The following is a 15,687-nucleotide window of genomic DNA, read 5'->3' as shown; positions in this document are numbered from 1 at the left end:
GGGCACAAACTCTCTTCCAAGGAGAGTTTCTGAGGTGTTCCCCGGTAGCACACTGGGTACTTTGGATGCTTGTGAACTCTTTTGGGCCCTTGGGCAACCATTTAAGGGTGCTGAAGCAGTAAACACAAGCCTTTGGGTAGGCTCTAACATGCCGGGGGAGGGAAGGAGAGAGGGAAGGAGAATTGGTTGGTGGAACGGGAAAGGTGGACGTATGCTAAGAAGACATCCGTGTTGAGGTTTCCCCAGGTTTCGTATTCCTTCATGGCCCAAGCGCAGGCAAAGAAGGGACCAGAAGTCTGGGAAGATAACAGAAGTTTTGAGGAAGGAGAGAAGCACGCTTCTGTTCTCTGTTCAGACAATTCCATAGACCCGGAAGGGCATCTACCAAAGACCTCTCAAGGGTCAAAACAAGGGAATTCCCTGGCGGTCCAGTGGTTAGGACTCCGCACTCTCACTGTCGAGGGCCTGTGTATCCCTGGTTGGGAAACTAAGATCCCGTCAACCTCGCGGCCAAAAAAAAGATTTTTTTTTAATAAAAAAAATCTTTTAAAGTCAAAACAAAACAAAATGAAAAAACATATACCTTTCGGCTGCCTCACAGGTTGTTTTCCATTACTTTGAACTGTGTCTTTGCTGCTTTCACTCTGCAGATGACCTAATTATGTCTACTTCGCATAATTGGTATGGCTTATTGGGTACATACCTTATTTGGCAGATTTGAATGAATTTTGGCTACAGTCAACTGTTTTAAAGTCTCCTGTTCTGGGTTGTTATATAACTTCTGGGTTACTAGCTTCAAAAGAAAATGAGCTACAAGGCTTGGGCCCAGTGCCTCTCAGACATTATCTCATTTTGAAAAGAAACTACACAGCAACTTCAGTCTTTTGCTGAATCGTGTATCTTTTAGTCTTACCATGACTTGGAGGAGAGCATAGCAGTAGAGCATGTGAATAAGTGCATAGATTTTGGGGTGAGATACATCTGGGTTCGAATCCTGTCTCTGCCACTGACTAGCTGATCTTGGGGAAGGTTCTTAACCTTTTTGAGCTTCAGTTATCTTACTAGAATGAGGAGAGTGAAACCTATTCACAGGGTTTTTTTGAAGACTAAATATGATAATGTGTGTAAAGCACCATACGCTTAATTTGTAGAAGCATTCAATATATAGTAACTATTATGAAAGGGAGTGCTTTTATTGTATTTATCACAATAAAGAAATATAAGAAACCTCAGGGTGTGTTGTCCTGTTTATCGATAACCTGGATCTTATATTACTCACAATTGAACTCTCAGGACCACAGTCAGAAATCCAAATATAAGGCCAGCTAGTAAACCGAGGTCCAGCCCCAGAATGATGGATGCTACGCACGTAAACACCCAGATAACCTAGGAAAACGTGGAAATGAAAGGAATTATGTTAAGTCATCAGGTACCATCAGGTGAGCAATTACCTGTAAAAATAAGATCAATTGTCCACAAACAAATTACAGCGTTGAAAATATTCTGACTTCATTGCATACTTTAAGTGGAAGTGGAAATTGCCCTTTCCAGTAAAGGCCAGCTGTTCCATTTAAATATTCTTACATTTAATTTTTGAATAGGTAATATATTGACATGGTTCAAAATAAAATTAGTATTGAAAAGGTGTGCAGTGGGACTTCTCTGGCAGTCCAGTGGTTAAGATTCTGCACTTCCACTGCAGGGGTCACGGGTTTGATCACTGGTCGGGAACTAAGATCTGGCATGCTGCGTGGCACGGCCAAAAAAAAAAAGTGTGCAGTGAAAAATCTCGGTTGTAACTCTCTCCTTTCTCCATCCATTCCCAACGACGCTCCTTTCTTGTGTCCTCATTTATTTCTGTGTGTGTACACACATGTGCACACTTTTCTCCAGCATTTCTTTTGGCAAATACAAGCAAATATAACTACAAAGCATGTATTATTTTCCCTTATTTTGGTGTGTTATACACACTCCTCCATTTTGCACTGGTCTCTTTTTTACTTCACAGTTTGTCTTGGAGATCTTTCCATATAGATATATAGGGAGTTTTCCCATTCTTTTTATCTGTTCTGGTTTAAATTAGGGCAGAACTCTGAAGGGTTTAGCTTCTTTTTTTTTTTTTTTTCTAACAATCCCTCAGAAGACTTGTAAAGGATACGTTAATCAAAATTATAATCAACGTGGGGTTTCCTTTTTTGTTTTTCCTTTGTTTTTGTTTTGTTTGGCTTTCTAAATTAGAGGGTTTAGAAGAAAATGTTGTTTGTTTGTTTTTTGGCCTTAGAAGGCCAAGGGTATACAAAGGAGCTCATATGGGATTCTTGCCAGAAATGGATCTTCCCAGAGATACAGGACCTTCACAAATCACAGCTCATGTGGAAGACTTCCCAGCTTTGGCTTATCCACAAAATTCTAATTTCTGCTCTGGTTCCCAAAATGCAAGTAAGACTTAGGAGATAAGGGGATGTAATAATATGGCAAGAAGCATATGAGAAGCAATTCTTATTTCAGAGAAAAATGGATGGTAAGTGACTTACAGCATCAGTCTTGTTCTGCCTCCACAGACGGGGAATGTCACACACCTGCATAAACATCCCCTTCAGGTTGGCGATTACAACAGCTGCCAAGACCGACTGCCAAGAGAGACAGGGAAGGCTGGGTTATTCAGGGGAATGGTTTTCCACGTGATGACTTCTAAATCCCCTGTTATTTCTCGGCTGGCAGAGCAGTGAAGGGGACGTATGTAATCGGGGTGGTGAGAAGCAGTGTTATACCTTTTGCAAGGGTTCCAACAACTTCCCCAGGGCAACGATGGCAATCATCACAATCCCAGCCGAGATGATGCCGGCAACCTGAAAGACATACGTGTCCCATAACCAGGGTCCGTCCTGCCCCCTCTGGACATGTGCTTGCTGGACACATGCGTGCAAGAGCCTGTTCATGGGCACACGTGACACTTCTCAACTTCCCCCCTTCTGCTCAATACTGTTGAGACAAGTGAGAATTATTGGCTAAAACCATACATTTAGTAGCTATGGCAGAGAAATTAAAGAAAATGTGGACCCTGAGTCTGCTAGAGTAAAGCCTGGATTGCACCTGGATACACTACAGACATATACTTTTGGTGTCAATTCAAGAGGCCAGACTTCTAGTCATTTGCCATTCGAGGAAACAGGGCCCACCCCCCTTCCCGGACAACAGGTCCTTGTAATGTTCTTGGGAAATAAATTCTCATAGCATATAACTGATTCTGCTGCATTATTGAGTCAGCAACCTGGTAACAATTCAGATAACACTTTGTATACATGGTTGCCATGATAATCTCAGAGAAAATAAAGTTACCAGTCTTTCTGCAGATTCAGAATGCCACACAAGCCTGCTGAGAGGTGGGACCATGTCTCCCGCATCCTCCCACAGCTGCACGGATGCAGGCTCAGAGCTTTGCCCCACAAGCAGCCCGAGTGAGGGTGGGCAGTAGCAGGGGTCAAGGAAGCTTCAGAAACTTTACCTTCGCTGGCAAAAAAGCTCTCCTAAGATCCGTAACTAGTTAGGAGAGAGGCTGGGGGGGTGGGGACTACTCTCTGTTGTGATTAGATGACCAATGGGTTCTCTGCTGACACAGCTGGGGCCTGGCCGAGGTGAAGCCTAGTAGCTCTGAAACAAAGGAGAGAAGGAGACAGGGAGCCAGAAGCAAAGCGACCAGAGAGGAAGCAGCAGAGAAGCTTGCCCTGGGCCCAAGTACTGCCTAGTGCACGATGTTTGCCTTCAAGGAGACACATAAAGCCAATAGAAATTAAAAGTCCGAAAACTTAAGGAATTTCATATCCACGCTCATTCACTCCAGCTGGCAAATTGCTCAGTCGTATTCAGAGGATACTTAGGCCAGACTGAGGCGATATTATGTATATGATGTACAGAAAAGTCTGCTCTGTCCAGCCAGATCCCCTTTTCTAGGCAATTTGTTAACCCCCAGCACCACACCTCCGGGTTCCCAGTACCTTGGTGAGCTTTCCCCTCTCCTGTCTAAGCAGAGGAGCTGGTATCCTTCCTCCCTCCTTCCCTCCTTTCTTCAATGCAATTACTTAACCAACATTCATTGTCTACCATGAGCCACGTGCATCTCACTGTGGATGTAGGGCTCTGTGGATTGGTGAGAGGGATGGAGATTTGGGGACAGGGACCACAGCCAGCTGCCCAACTCATGCCAGGAGGGTGGCCACCTGCTCACTGAGGATAGGAAATAATTAGCCTCCAATTATGGGGACCAAGACTAATTTTGGTTACTATTTAAAAATCTGTGAGGGAACCCATTACTTCTACTTAATTTATAAAGGAAAATTACTTATTTTGCAGGAAATGCTGTAGATTTCATATCTATGAGCAGATTCAGTTACTAGAGAATTAATTCTTCTCTTAAGTGAGAGGGTAACCAGAGCTAGGGAATAGTTTGTCATCAGAATTACTTTTTCATGAATCAGTAGGAGTCAGATGGGGGTGAGAGAAAGAACAGGTTGCAATGTTGAACTCTTCTACAATCTGTAGATGTGTTGAAAACAGTTGATGTCCACTAACACTTATGATTCTGTTCATTCATTCAGCAAATACATGCCGGGTGCTTCTTATGTGTCAGGTACAACATATGTATCATAGGTACTAAGGCACTATTCTTACCTTGAGAAGTTTATAACCGGAACCATCAAACATTTACAAGTGCCAGGATTTTATAAACATTTTCTTATTTAATCCTCACAACATCGCTATGAGGTGGATACAGTTATTATCCCCATTGCATAGATGTGGAAACTGAGGCTCCAACATGAAAAAAAACACGAGAAGCCACACAACAGGAGAAGACTTGCCAGTTTAGTTGGTCACAAGTCCCTGGATTTCAGTCCAGACACTTAGACTTTTAATCCCAAAACTTAGTGTACATTTCAGTAATTAAATATCAAGCTATTTCTCTGCTTGTTTCATTCTTCAGTACTGAAATCCTGGCATCCTTCATTCCTAAATATAATACACGCCAGTGTGTGGCAGTGGGTATTAGCTTACCAGAACACCATTATCCCCAAACCCTCTGCCAAGGAATCACTTTACATGGGCATTCTTAGGAGGGGAGGGGAGGATGGACGGGACTGTGCCCATTTCAGTCTGGAAGTAACAGCAGAGAATGGACATCAGCACTTGGGGATATGCCTGCACCCAGGCCATGTGCCCTGGAGAGCTTGTCAGGGCCCCATCTCCAGTGGAAGCAGCAGAAAATTTCACTGCTGACAGCCACCCCCTGAACCATAGGTACAACTCTGGCAATCACCTCCAACCTCTTCCCCTTGACCACAGATCTCTGGTTATGCTTCCTGTTTGAGGCTGTATTGTTTTATTTGCTCTCACAAAGCTGGAAATGTTTGCAGAAAAAAGTCAAGAAAACTCAATTTTAAACAGAAAAATTCTGAAAATTTAGACTAAATTTTTGTTGGACGGGAGCCAAGAAACTGGAAGAGGCCAGTTCTTCTCACCCTGTCACCAAGATCTTTTATAAATGGTAAAGGAGCATCATGGGCACCTTGGGGACAGTTCAGGCTCCCCCCTGGGCAACTTCCTTGTTGGAGTCACTCATTTTCTCAGTTTCTCTCTTTTGTACTTATTTGTAAGTGTCTCTACCTTAAAAAACCCTACTTGAAGACTCTCTCTGTGTGTATGTATGTATGTGTATGTGTGTGTGTGTATGTATGTATGTGTGTGTGTGTGTATGTATGTATGTGTATGTGTATGTGTGTGTGTGTGTTATCCTATTCACTTTGGATTTGTTGTTCTCCTTTATAGTCTCAATGTACTGTTTACTCTTAAATAATAGTTCTTTCTGTGTTGGGATGAGAAAACTCTCCAGGCATAACAGAAACACAATTCCTGAGCTGCCCCTCACCCCTATCTACTCGGTTTGGCTTAGCTGACTCATGTCCTGCTGGAAAGAATGGCCTGAGAACAGCTCCTGAGCTTTCTGGCCCACTGAAGGAGGAGTTTTCCAGAGATTAACTTGGATGCTGGTTTGGGGGAAGGCAACAACTTAAAAACCACATTTAAAAGGCAAGATGAAACCCACATTCAGAATTTTAGGAACAAAAGTCTCGCTCGGGAAAAAATGCCAAAATGTTACAACAAAAATATCCTTGGCTAGCAAACTTGTTCTGTGGGACCCAACGCCTCTGGAAGAAGCTCCTGATCCTTGTAAAGGAAATGTAAATAGACAGCTTTTCATTTTCATGAAAATAGAATAACTCATGAAGCCACAAAGTGCTCTTACTAGGCTTTCTCTATCCCCAGATAACAAATTGGTAAAAATCAGCATTCTTCATGACTGATTCCTTGTCAACTGTTATTGTCCCTGGAAAAGCAAGTAAGTGGAGCTATCTGCCAGCTGAACACCGACACAAAATGGTTGGAGACTTGCTGCATCAGAAAACCATAAATGTCGCTGTGGAAGAGTTTTTCGGGGAGGGGATGGATCACCGTCAAGGAGACAGAGAGACCCCGGGTGCAATCAGACCAGGAAGTACAAGTTTCTCTTTTCTCAAAGGCTAATCGTCCTGCTGAGTTCTTGTGCAAGCCTTCCTGAGCCACCATTCCCCTGACTCATTCTTACTATCATTCTAGACGGATATTACGACACCGCTGTTACATACCTGTGTCTTTCCCCCAGTGCTCTCCTGGACGGCGGTGCGGGACAGGGCAGTGGTGGCCACAAAACAAGAGAAGAATCCAGAGAAGATGTTGCTGATCCCAAAGGCAATGAATTCCTAAGAGAGAGACTGTATGGCAGTGATGCTACATATCAAATCTTTGCAAGACCCTCGCCAAGTGTTTAAGGAAGAGCATTAAGAAAGCAAACTCTCAAGTCCACCCTGCCTGGGAGTCCCAGTTTAATTCTTACCATTAAAGGTGCTTGGGGCCCTTGGAAGACATGGGGACTTCTGGCTCCAAAGAGCCTAAGAGAGGCTTCACCGCTTTCAGTTGTTTTTAAGATTGACTGATCTTTTGCTCAAATGCTTATTTCACTTCCTGGTGAGTGGCATATCTGTAACTCTCACATGAAATATTTTCTCTGTGGTTGGATATTTGCTATGAAGTGTATTATGATTAGGAGGGCTATTATTCCTATTGAGTACTAATCATTTAACTGCTGTAATTGCTGTGCTATGTTTTCAGAAACCAACCATACTTGCAGATTTGCAAGCAGTGGAAAATCAGCTCACCTGGTAAATGTATCAGGTGCTACAAAAAATGTCCTGTATCTATTACAGGTGTCCCCTGCTTTTCAAAAGTTCACTTTACGCCACTTGGCTTTTACGAGAGACCTATGTTAGTACCTGTTTTTGCTAACTGAAAGAAATCCCAAGGGGCTTTTCGCTTTTACAAAAAAGGGCGAAAAGCATCTGTTTTGTAGCGAACACTTATAGAGGCGGCATGCCCCCCAAGTAGGGAGAGTGGCACCACCAATCTCCTCTGCCGGGAACTATACTCAGCATCTCAGCATCTCAGCATAGAGCCGCCATCGCTTTGAACTGTGCTGGGGAGCACCTGTGCTTCATCTAAATGGATTTTGTGCATCTGTTTGCAAGATGTGTCCTAAGGTAACTGCTTCTTCACTTTACTGCCATTTCTGCTTAAGAAAGTTTTCATAGGAACGCTCTACTTTTGGGTAGCAGGGGAAACCTGTAATTGCACAATAAACCACCTCAATTTAAAGTGGTCACAACTATTATCATTGGTGTTTGTTGCTCTGTTTTGCCGTATTATAGCTGTCATTAAAAAAACAATTACCAGGCGATACTAGATTACATGAAGAATTCTTATTCCAATCTAATATGTTAAGCTTAAATGTTATTTATGACCTAACTGAATTAACTTTTTAAAAATTAGGATTACTTCAACTTATCTCTTAAAATGTAAAGTGATGCATATACACTATTGATACTATGTGTAAAATAGACAAGTAACGAGAACAGACTGTATAGCACAGGGAACTCTACTTAATGCTCTGTGGTGACCTAAATGGGAAGGAAATCCAAAAAAGAGGGGATATATGTATACATATAGCTGATTCATTTTGCTGTATAGTAGAAACTAACACAACATTGTAAAGCAACTATACTCCAATAAAAATTAATTTTTAAAAAGTACAGTGATGCATACAGTACAGGGAATATAGCCAATATTTTCTAAGAACTACAAATGGAGTATAAGCTCTAAAGCTTGTGAATCACTATGTTGTAAACCTGAAACTTATATAATACAGTACATCAATTATACCCCAATCAAAAAATAATTTGTTAAAAAATGTAAAGCAAAAAAGAGATGTATCAAGCTAATACTACACATGGAGCTTGTTTGGATACTTAACCAGACAAATCAACTGTTTAAAAAAACCTTTTAAAATAATCTGAAAACTGACTAGATAGTTGATATTATCAAGGAATTATTGTTAATTTTTTTAGCTGTGATAATGATATTGTGGCTATACCTGAAAACTGACTGGATATTAGATGGTATTAGGGAATTACAGCTAGTTTTTTAGATATGATGATGTATCACGATTGCTTTTTACATGCTTATCTTTCAGAGACATATAATAAAATATGGATAAAGAAACAGTAAAATATATTTAAAAATTTGGTGATACAGGGCCTCCCTGGTGGCACAGTGGTTGAGAGTCCGCCTGCCAATGCAGGGGACATGGGTTCGTGCCCCGGTCCGGGAGGATCCCACATGCCTTGGAGTGGCTGGGCCCGTGAGCCATGGCCGCTGGGCCTGCGCGTTTGGAGCCTGTGCTCCGCAATGGGAGAGGCCACAACAGTGAGAGGCCCGCATACCGCAAAAAATAAATACACAAATAAATAATTAATTAAGTGATATAACATGTATATTTCAAAATAATTTCAAATTAGCACACACAGGAGAGAAACCAACTCCATAAAGATGGGTGGAAGAAACAAATCCCTTCTTTAACAGACAACAAAAATCTTTCCCATTTATGTTTTCTTCTTATTTTCAGCCCTACAAAACCAGTTCAGCAAAAGAGTGAACATACCTGGTTCCCATCGATGGTGTAATCATACTTGATGGCGTATACTTTTCCTACAGACACTGCGATGGCATAAGCGACCACAGCGATGGAAAATGATGCAGTCAGCATCTCAGAAAACAAACTCACAGATGGAATCACCGGAGGCAAAAACCTAGTGAGTTTTTAAATGAAAAATGCTGTGAAACTTTGACCGTAATGCTCTTCCCCCACCTCACCAAATGCTCTATCAACCCAGCCACGAGTCAGAAATGAAAGGACTTGATCCAAGAGGGCAAGAGGTACGTGAGATGCATAAGTAGTAGCACCTGCTTTTACAGGTTTCAATCAGAAGTTGGTGCTATCTCACTGGCTGATTCCTTTGTCCCCTATTTGAGAGCCTACAGACGCGGCCTTATCTACCCTCTGACAAGAATAAGCCTGTCATTACTGATTTTTTAATACCATACAATCCCATTCTGTGCCATTTCACACATTAGTGTTTCTCCTTACAGAATTTCATCTTAAAGGTCTTTGAATTTAAAAGATATCCTAGCCATAAAATGAGATTTACCCTGTACAAGGCGAGGCCAGGTCTGTTAAAGAGACAAAGAATGTAAGATGCTAAAAGAGCTAAGTGGAAAATCCATTCTAAGAGCCATGATACTTAAAATCTTCTTGAGTCCAAAAGTCCAAAAAAGATTAAATGTATGTAATTATCCTAATGCTCCACAGTCACAATGATTAAGACATCCCAACAGGTGCGGGATCAAACAGTTACTGTTTGACAAAACCAGAGCTACTCTACCAACTGTATAAAGAAATAAATCTACAAGTTTATAAGCCTGCAATTTTCCCCAAATATGAAAATCGGGGTGGGGGGGTGGATTCCTTTCTTGTACCTATATCTTGATTACTATCTGTAGGGTGTAATTCCAGAGGTCCCTGGCCAAAAAACAAACAAAAAAAGGCAATCTCCCTGACCTACCTCACACCTGAAGTTCCTTTAATAGGAAACTATATTTTTTTCCGCCTATAATTAGAGGGAAGTAGTAAAGTAGAAATAAGATTCTTATAGAAAACAATAGAAATCTAGAGCCAGCTAATATCCTAATATTATCCAAATTAATATCCTAATCTAATATCCTAGAAACTGTTGAATCTACCTCTCTTTTTGTTGATACCAGAACTGAGGCCCACAAAAGTGAAATGATCTGCTCAAGGTCATTTAGAAGGTTCAGGTATGAACGTTAGATATTAGATGATTTCCTGGGTCACAAGATCTGACTGACCCTCTTAGAGCCTTCTGCTTAAGAAAAAGGTTAGTGATGGGACTTCCCTGGCAGTCCAGTTGTTAGGACTCCGGGCTTCCCGTGCAGGGGGTGTATGTTCGATCCCTGGTCTGGGAACTAAGATCCCACATACCGTGCGGTGTGGCCAAAAAGTAAAAATTAAAAAACAAAAGACAACAGCAAAAAAGAAAAAGGGTCAGTGAGAGAATGAGGGCTCCTCGTTTAGGTGAATCCTAGTGGGACACTCAGAAGCTGACCGGACTTGCAGAAATTGTATACTTGGCCAAGCAAGGGAGTAGGCAAGTAGGGCAAGTGGTCACAGTTTTGGGGACAGTGTCATTGGGCACTGAGCGATACTGACATATGGCATTGGCCCTCAATGGGACAAAAGGAAGCTGCCAGCGGCGGCCGTGCTTTTACTCCCTTATTGGGGGATTGACACGGGGAGGGGGTGAAGAGGTGGGTAGCACAGTGTTTCTCTTTGTTCCTCTTCCTCTCGTCCCACTCACCTTTCTCTCCTTTCCTTGCCCTTTTCCAATCTCTCCACAGCACCCTTTCTTTTTCAGGTTTGTTAACGTTATTAGACTTGTTTCAGTGCTACCAAAAAGTTGCACGAGACAAATGGGATCACTGCCCTTGAGGAGGAGCTTTGAGTCCTGGGGGCCAGGCAGGTTAGGTCAGCGGACCAATCACACCAGGCGGTCTGTCAGAGGATGCAACTTGACTAACCCAAGAGCAAGAGGCTAGAGATCCATTCTCAGCAGGAGAGCAGCCAGGAAAGCTCTGGATAGGGTCAGAAAGGATCACTAAGGGCAGTCGTCCCCAACCCCTGGGCCACGGACCGGTACCTGTGCATGGAGATGAGCGGCGGGCGAGCGAGCGAAGCTTCATCCGTTGCTCCCCGTCGCTTGTATTACCGCCTGAACCATCCCCCGCCCCACCCGACCCCCACCCCCACCCCCGTCCGTGCAAAAATTGCCTTTCATGACACCGGTCCCTGGTGCCAAAAAGGCTGGGGACTGCTGACTTAGGGCAGCAAAAATGAGTTCCCTAAATCTATTAATGGAACATGGACTTATGGGACAGGGCATTTGCTATGGATCTCCTCTAAGAGTTACACCCTAGGAAGCCTGACAACAGGGATCTATGAAATATATATATATATATACATATATATATATATATATAAAATTTTATTTTTATTTTATTTATTTTATTTGCGGTACACGGGCCTCCCACTGTTGTGGCCTCTCCCGTTGCGGAGCACAGGCTCCAGACACGGAGGCTAGGTGGCCATGGCTCACGGGCCCAGTCGCTCCGCGGCATGTGGGATCTTCCCGGACCGGGACACGAACCCGCGTCCCCTGCATAGGCAGGCGGACTCTCAACCACTGCACCACCAGGGAAGCCCCATGAAATATATCTTTTATGTAGCTGTTTATAACTACTCAAATAATCTGTTAGGGTGAAAACGCCATAACTCAAATAGCCAACACTGCATCTTTTTATCACTAAATTTATACCAGCATTAGGATTCACTATCAAAATGCTGATCCTCTAATGTAAAGTTTCCCAAACTTACCTGAGCATTAGAATCACGTGAAGCCCATTTGAAAAATATTAATTCCCAGGCCCCTCCTCTGGAAAGCCTGATTCCATAGGTTCGGGGTTGGAACTAGGAATCTGTGTTAACAAGGGCTTCATGTGATTCTTAAAAAAAAGTGAGTTTGAGAAACATCAGAAAGAATGATATGTAAGTTAAGCCCCATGTAGCCAGCTGTAATTTTTCTTTTTCTTTTTTTTTTTTTTTTTTTTTGAACAGATTAGAAGAAATCATAATATTAACCCAATGGCAAGGCAGCAGTTCCCTGTGGAATAAGCCCCGGGACTGAGCTGGCCTGAGGAGTTTCTATTAAGAGCATGAGAAACAGACTGTTACAGGTCCCTCAGCTATTATTAAGGGAGGGGAAACCAGTACTTACTAGTTATCTAACAGCAAGTCTAGTCATAGATGCTATAAGTTTAAGCTACAAGTGTAATAAACAACTGGGTTTCTTTTTCAATGTCATATGATCGAATTATATTGTAGGGCCCTTGGTCCACTTTGCACTTTATGAGCCATCTCATTGGTGCTTTACGGCAAGTTTAAGTTGAGATTTCGGTGGTTTATCATTCTCTTTTTGTCATAGGAGAACCTGCCAGGGCCACAGGACTAGATGGTGACAGAAGGAGACCAAGAACCTTAGTTCTTTACTCTTTTAATTCATCAAACTATCAAATATATCAAACCTCCCTTAGAGATAATGTATTTTATTTATAGGCACAAATGATATAATTATTATCTAAGATGGATTAAACTAAATGGAGGAGAATTTAGGCCAGATGTCCCTTTTTCCTTAAGCAGATTGTTCTCAGTACAATAAATGTTGCTAACCATGATTCTACAGTATGTATAGTATACTGTAATTGTATATGTGAGTTTAAATCAGGAATCTGGCGTTAAAAGTGCATGTCCTGCCACGTTTTAAGAACATAAAGAAAAAGAGAGGGCTTCCCTGGTGGCACAGTGGTTGAGAGTCCGCCTGCCGATGCAGGGGACACGGGTTCGTGCCCCGGTCCGGGAAGATCCCACGTGCCGCGGAGCAGCTGGGCCCGTGAGCCATGGCCACTGAGCCTGCGCGTCTGGAGCCTGTGCTCCGCAACGGGAGAGGCCACAACAGTGAGAGGCCCGCATACCGCAAAAGGAAAAAAAGAAAAGAAAAAGAGAGAGCATATGCGGGTCGCTTTTAAACAAATGGCTTGATCTTCAATCTACACCCGTACTGTTTATCTGATAGTTTGCACAAATGGATATTTCTTTAAGATCACACACAAATAAGACCAATGAAATGAAGCTTAAGTGTCATTTAAACAGAAAGTACTGACAATATATTAGTATTGCCTAAGAGGAACTCCATACTCACCCACTTGGGATGGACTTAACAATGCCAGCGTTATAGTTTTTTTCCAGGTCAACTCCATATGAAATGGCAGTAGCTATTATTGTCTGAAATAAAACAAAAGAGGTTAAAAAAAAGTCCATTTGTTTTAACAATTCCTTTCTTATCAAACTAATTAATGCTGAATTTTCTAATTACACATTCTACTTACCACAATCACTTCTATAGGAATAGGGACTGGGATTTTGTGTTTAAATCGATCATTTAATTCCTTAACTGCCATACAGATGATAATGGTGAGTAATCCAGCAATGAAATCAGCAAGATTAGTGTTACCAATATTTTGAAAAATCTCAATTAGAGTCTGTAAAAAAAAATTTTTTTATATACTTCCCGTATGAAAAAATCATATCATCATCAAAGAGCACTTAAGAATTTCATGTAAAATTATAAAAATGTGTTGGTTAATATACAGACCACTGACATCCAATCTTTGCAATATATATACCAAGTTATTAATGATGGTTAACTTGAAGTGATAAAAGTATGGGTGATTTCTGCTTTCTTATTTTTGCTTATCTGTATTTTTTACAATAAGAATGAGATCTTTTAAAAGATAATATATCATTATATACTGCCTTTTGCTTGCAGGAAAGCTTTAAAAGTTTATACCTTAAGTGGTTTTACAGGTGCTATTAAGTGACCTAATTTTCACCATGTTGATATGTATTATTGAGATTAAAAACTGATAAACCAAAAGTCCTAGTTAACCAATATTTTAGGTAAAGCTCTTCACTAAACCTGAATGATACAGGTGAGAATAAAAATCCCTAAAATTCTTCTTATGTAGATACATACAGACTGATCCATTCTTTATGGCAAAGAAAAGCTACTGAATTGATATATAGGTCAATTATACATTTTTGGAAATTAATTTGGTACTTAGTTCAAACTTGAACTAAGGTGACTTAAATAAAACTAACTCTTTCCCAGTGGACAGACAAGACAGCTCAAGAAAAACTAGTTTTGTTTTGTAAATAGGAGGTTTCTGGGAATCAAGGGAGATTAGCAAGGAAGAATCCCGGAGGAGAACACTAATATCTTTGTTATAGGAATTTCAGTCCTGTAGAAGGCATGACTTTAGAAGGTATTCCTCAATTCTTAGAGATGACTAATCTCCCAGTGAAGGTTACCTTTCTTTGAATGAGTCCTTTTATAGATATATTTTTATATGAAGATAAAATATTACTTAAAATAATTATAACAACAATCTGGTAACAGTTAGGTATAGTGCTCACTGAGTAATGTACGAGTCATCTTGCCAGCAACCTCCACCTCTTTGGAAAACATTCAAGAGTAAGGGAATGAGAGGAGAAGCTACTGTGCAAGCAAAATACATGCCACCAAGTGCTTGAACAAGAGTTCGAGAATCTGACTTGTAGGAAGCCTCTTGGACTTTCACTGACTATTTTTGCCCTTGCTTTAAACACAACACTAGCACATTTACTTTGTCTGCTTTCCAGAGTCAGTAAAAATTGCTAGAGGCAGATATTGATAGTAACAAGATGACGCAAGTGATAGCAGGGTGAAAAAGGAAAAAAAAAAACAGAAAACAAAACTACTCCCACAAGCGGACACAACAACTCAAGAATTTAAGGCATTTACCATAGCAGTAAACAGCCCTATACAACTCAGAGTCTTGAAGGTATTGCTGTCTGGCCCTTTATATAATCAATTTTCTGATGATGACCCTGATTAATTCATGAGCTAGATATAATACTTCAATTAATTGTCTATACAATAAAGGTTTACTCTCAATGCAAGATGGAAATATTCAAACTTAAGAACAATCAGAATACCTATCCCAATCCTAAAAACTTTCACCTTACAAAAGTGATCACTACAGGATTGCCATGTAATCTATGAGAGTCACTTAGACCTTTGAAGAAAAAGCACCTGTGGTGTATTAAAAATGTAATATGAGTTGCAAAAACCAAAATCAGTTTATATTACACAATTGCATCAAACAAGGCATATGAATATATTAATTGCCTATACTGAGTAGTTATTCAGAATCTTTTTTTTTTAATTTTTATTTTATACTGGAGTATAGTTGATTTTATTCAGAATCTCTTATGAAGAGTTCTACAATAGAAAGCTTAACCTATGTGGAAATAAAATTCACCCATATAAACTGAAGTAGTCAGATTGTACTCAAAGATACAGAAATGAGAGTTTACGAAAGCACTGTAAAGTAATTCTAATTTAGTCTACTATTAAAATACTTAGGGCTTCCCTGGTGGCGCAGTGGTTGGGAGTCCGCCTGCCGGTGCAGGGGACGCGGGTTCGAGCCCTGGTCTGGGAGGATCCTATGTGCCGCGGAGCGGCCGGGCCCGTGGGC

The 15,687-nt window shown here is 41.2% G+C and overlaps 1 protein-coding gene across 4 annotated transcripts in view; it reads right to left on the bottom strand.

Moving 5' to 3' along the window:
- SLC26A4 (solute carrier family 26 member 4) overlaps positions 1 to 15,687 on the bottom strand; it is a 40,345-nt gene that overhangs the window by 18,243 nt on the left and 6,415 nt on the right. For 2 of the 4 annotated variants that reach the window (XM_060108226.1, XM_060108224.1), the window contains exons 4-9: positions 13,311 to 13,393; positions 9,083 to 9,230; positions 6,678 to 6,791; positions 2,772 to 2,849; positions 2,535 to 2,630; positions 1,280 to 1,386 (exon numbers count right to left, since the gene is read on the bottom strand). In XM_060108226.1, the coding sequence (XP_059964209.1) occupies positions 1,280 to 1,386; positions 2,535 to 2,630; positions 2,772 to 2,849; positions 6,678 to 6,791; positions 9,083 to 9,230; positions 13,311 to 13,393 (626 nt within the window). Of the gene's footprint in view, positions 1 to 1,279; positions 1,387 to 2,534; positions 2,631 to 2,771; positions 2,850 to 6,677; positions 6,792 to 9,082; positions 9,231 to 13,310; positions 13,394 to 13,497; positions 13,651 to 15,687 lie in introns of all 4 variants that reach the window. The other 2 variants (XM_060108228.1, XM_060108227.1) reach the window with 2 other exon arrangements.

The sequence above is a fragment of the Mesoplodon densirostris genome, chromosome 9 (assembly GCF_025265405.1).
Source record: "Mesoplodon densirostris isolate mMesDen1 chromosome 9, mMesDen1 primary haplotype, whole genome shotgun sequence".
Lineage (NCBI taxonomy): Eukaryota > Metazoa > Chordata > Mammalia > Artiodactyla > Ziphiidae > Mesoplodon > Mesoplodon densirostris.
Note: the sequence above shows the minus strand (reverse complement) of the source record. Positions and strands in the feature narration are given on the sequence as shown.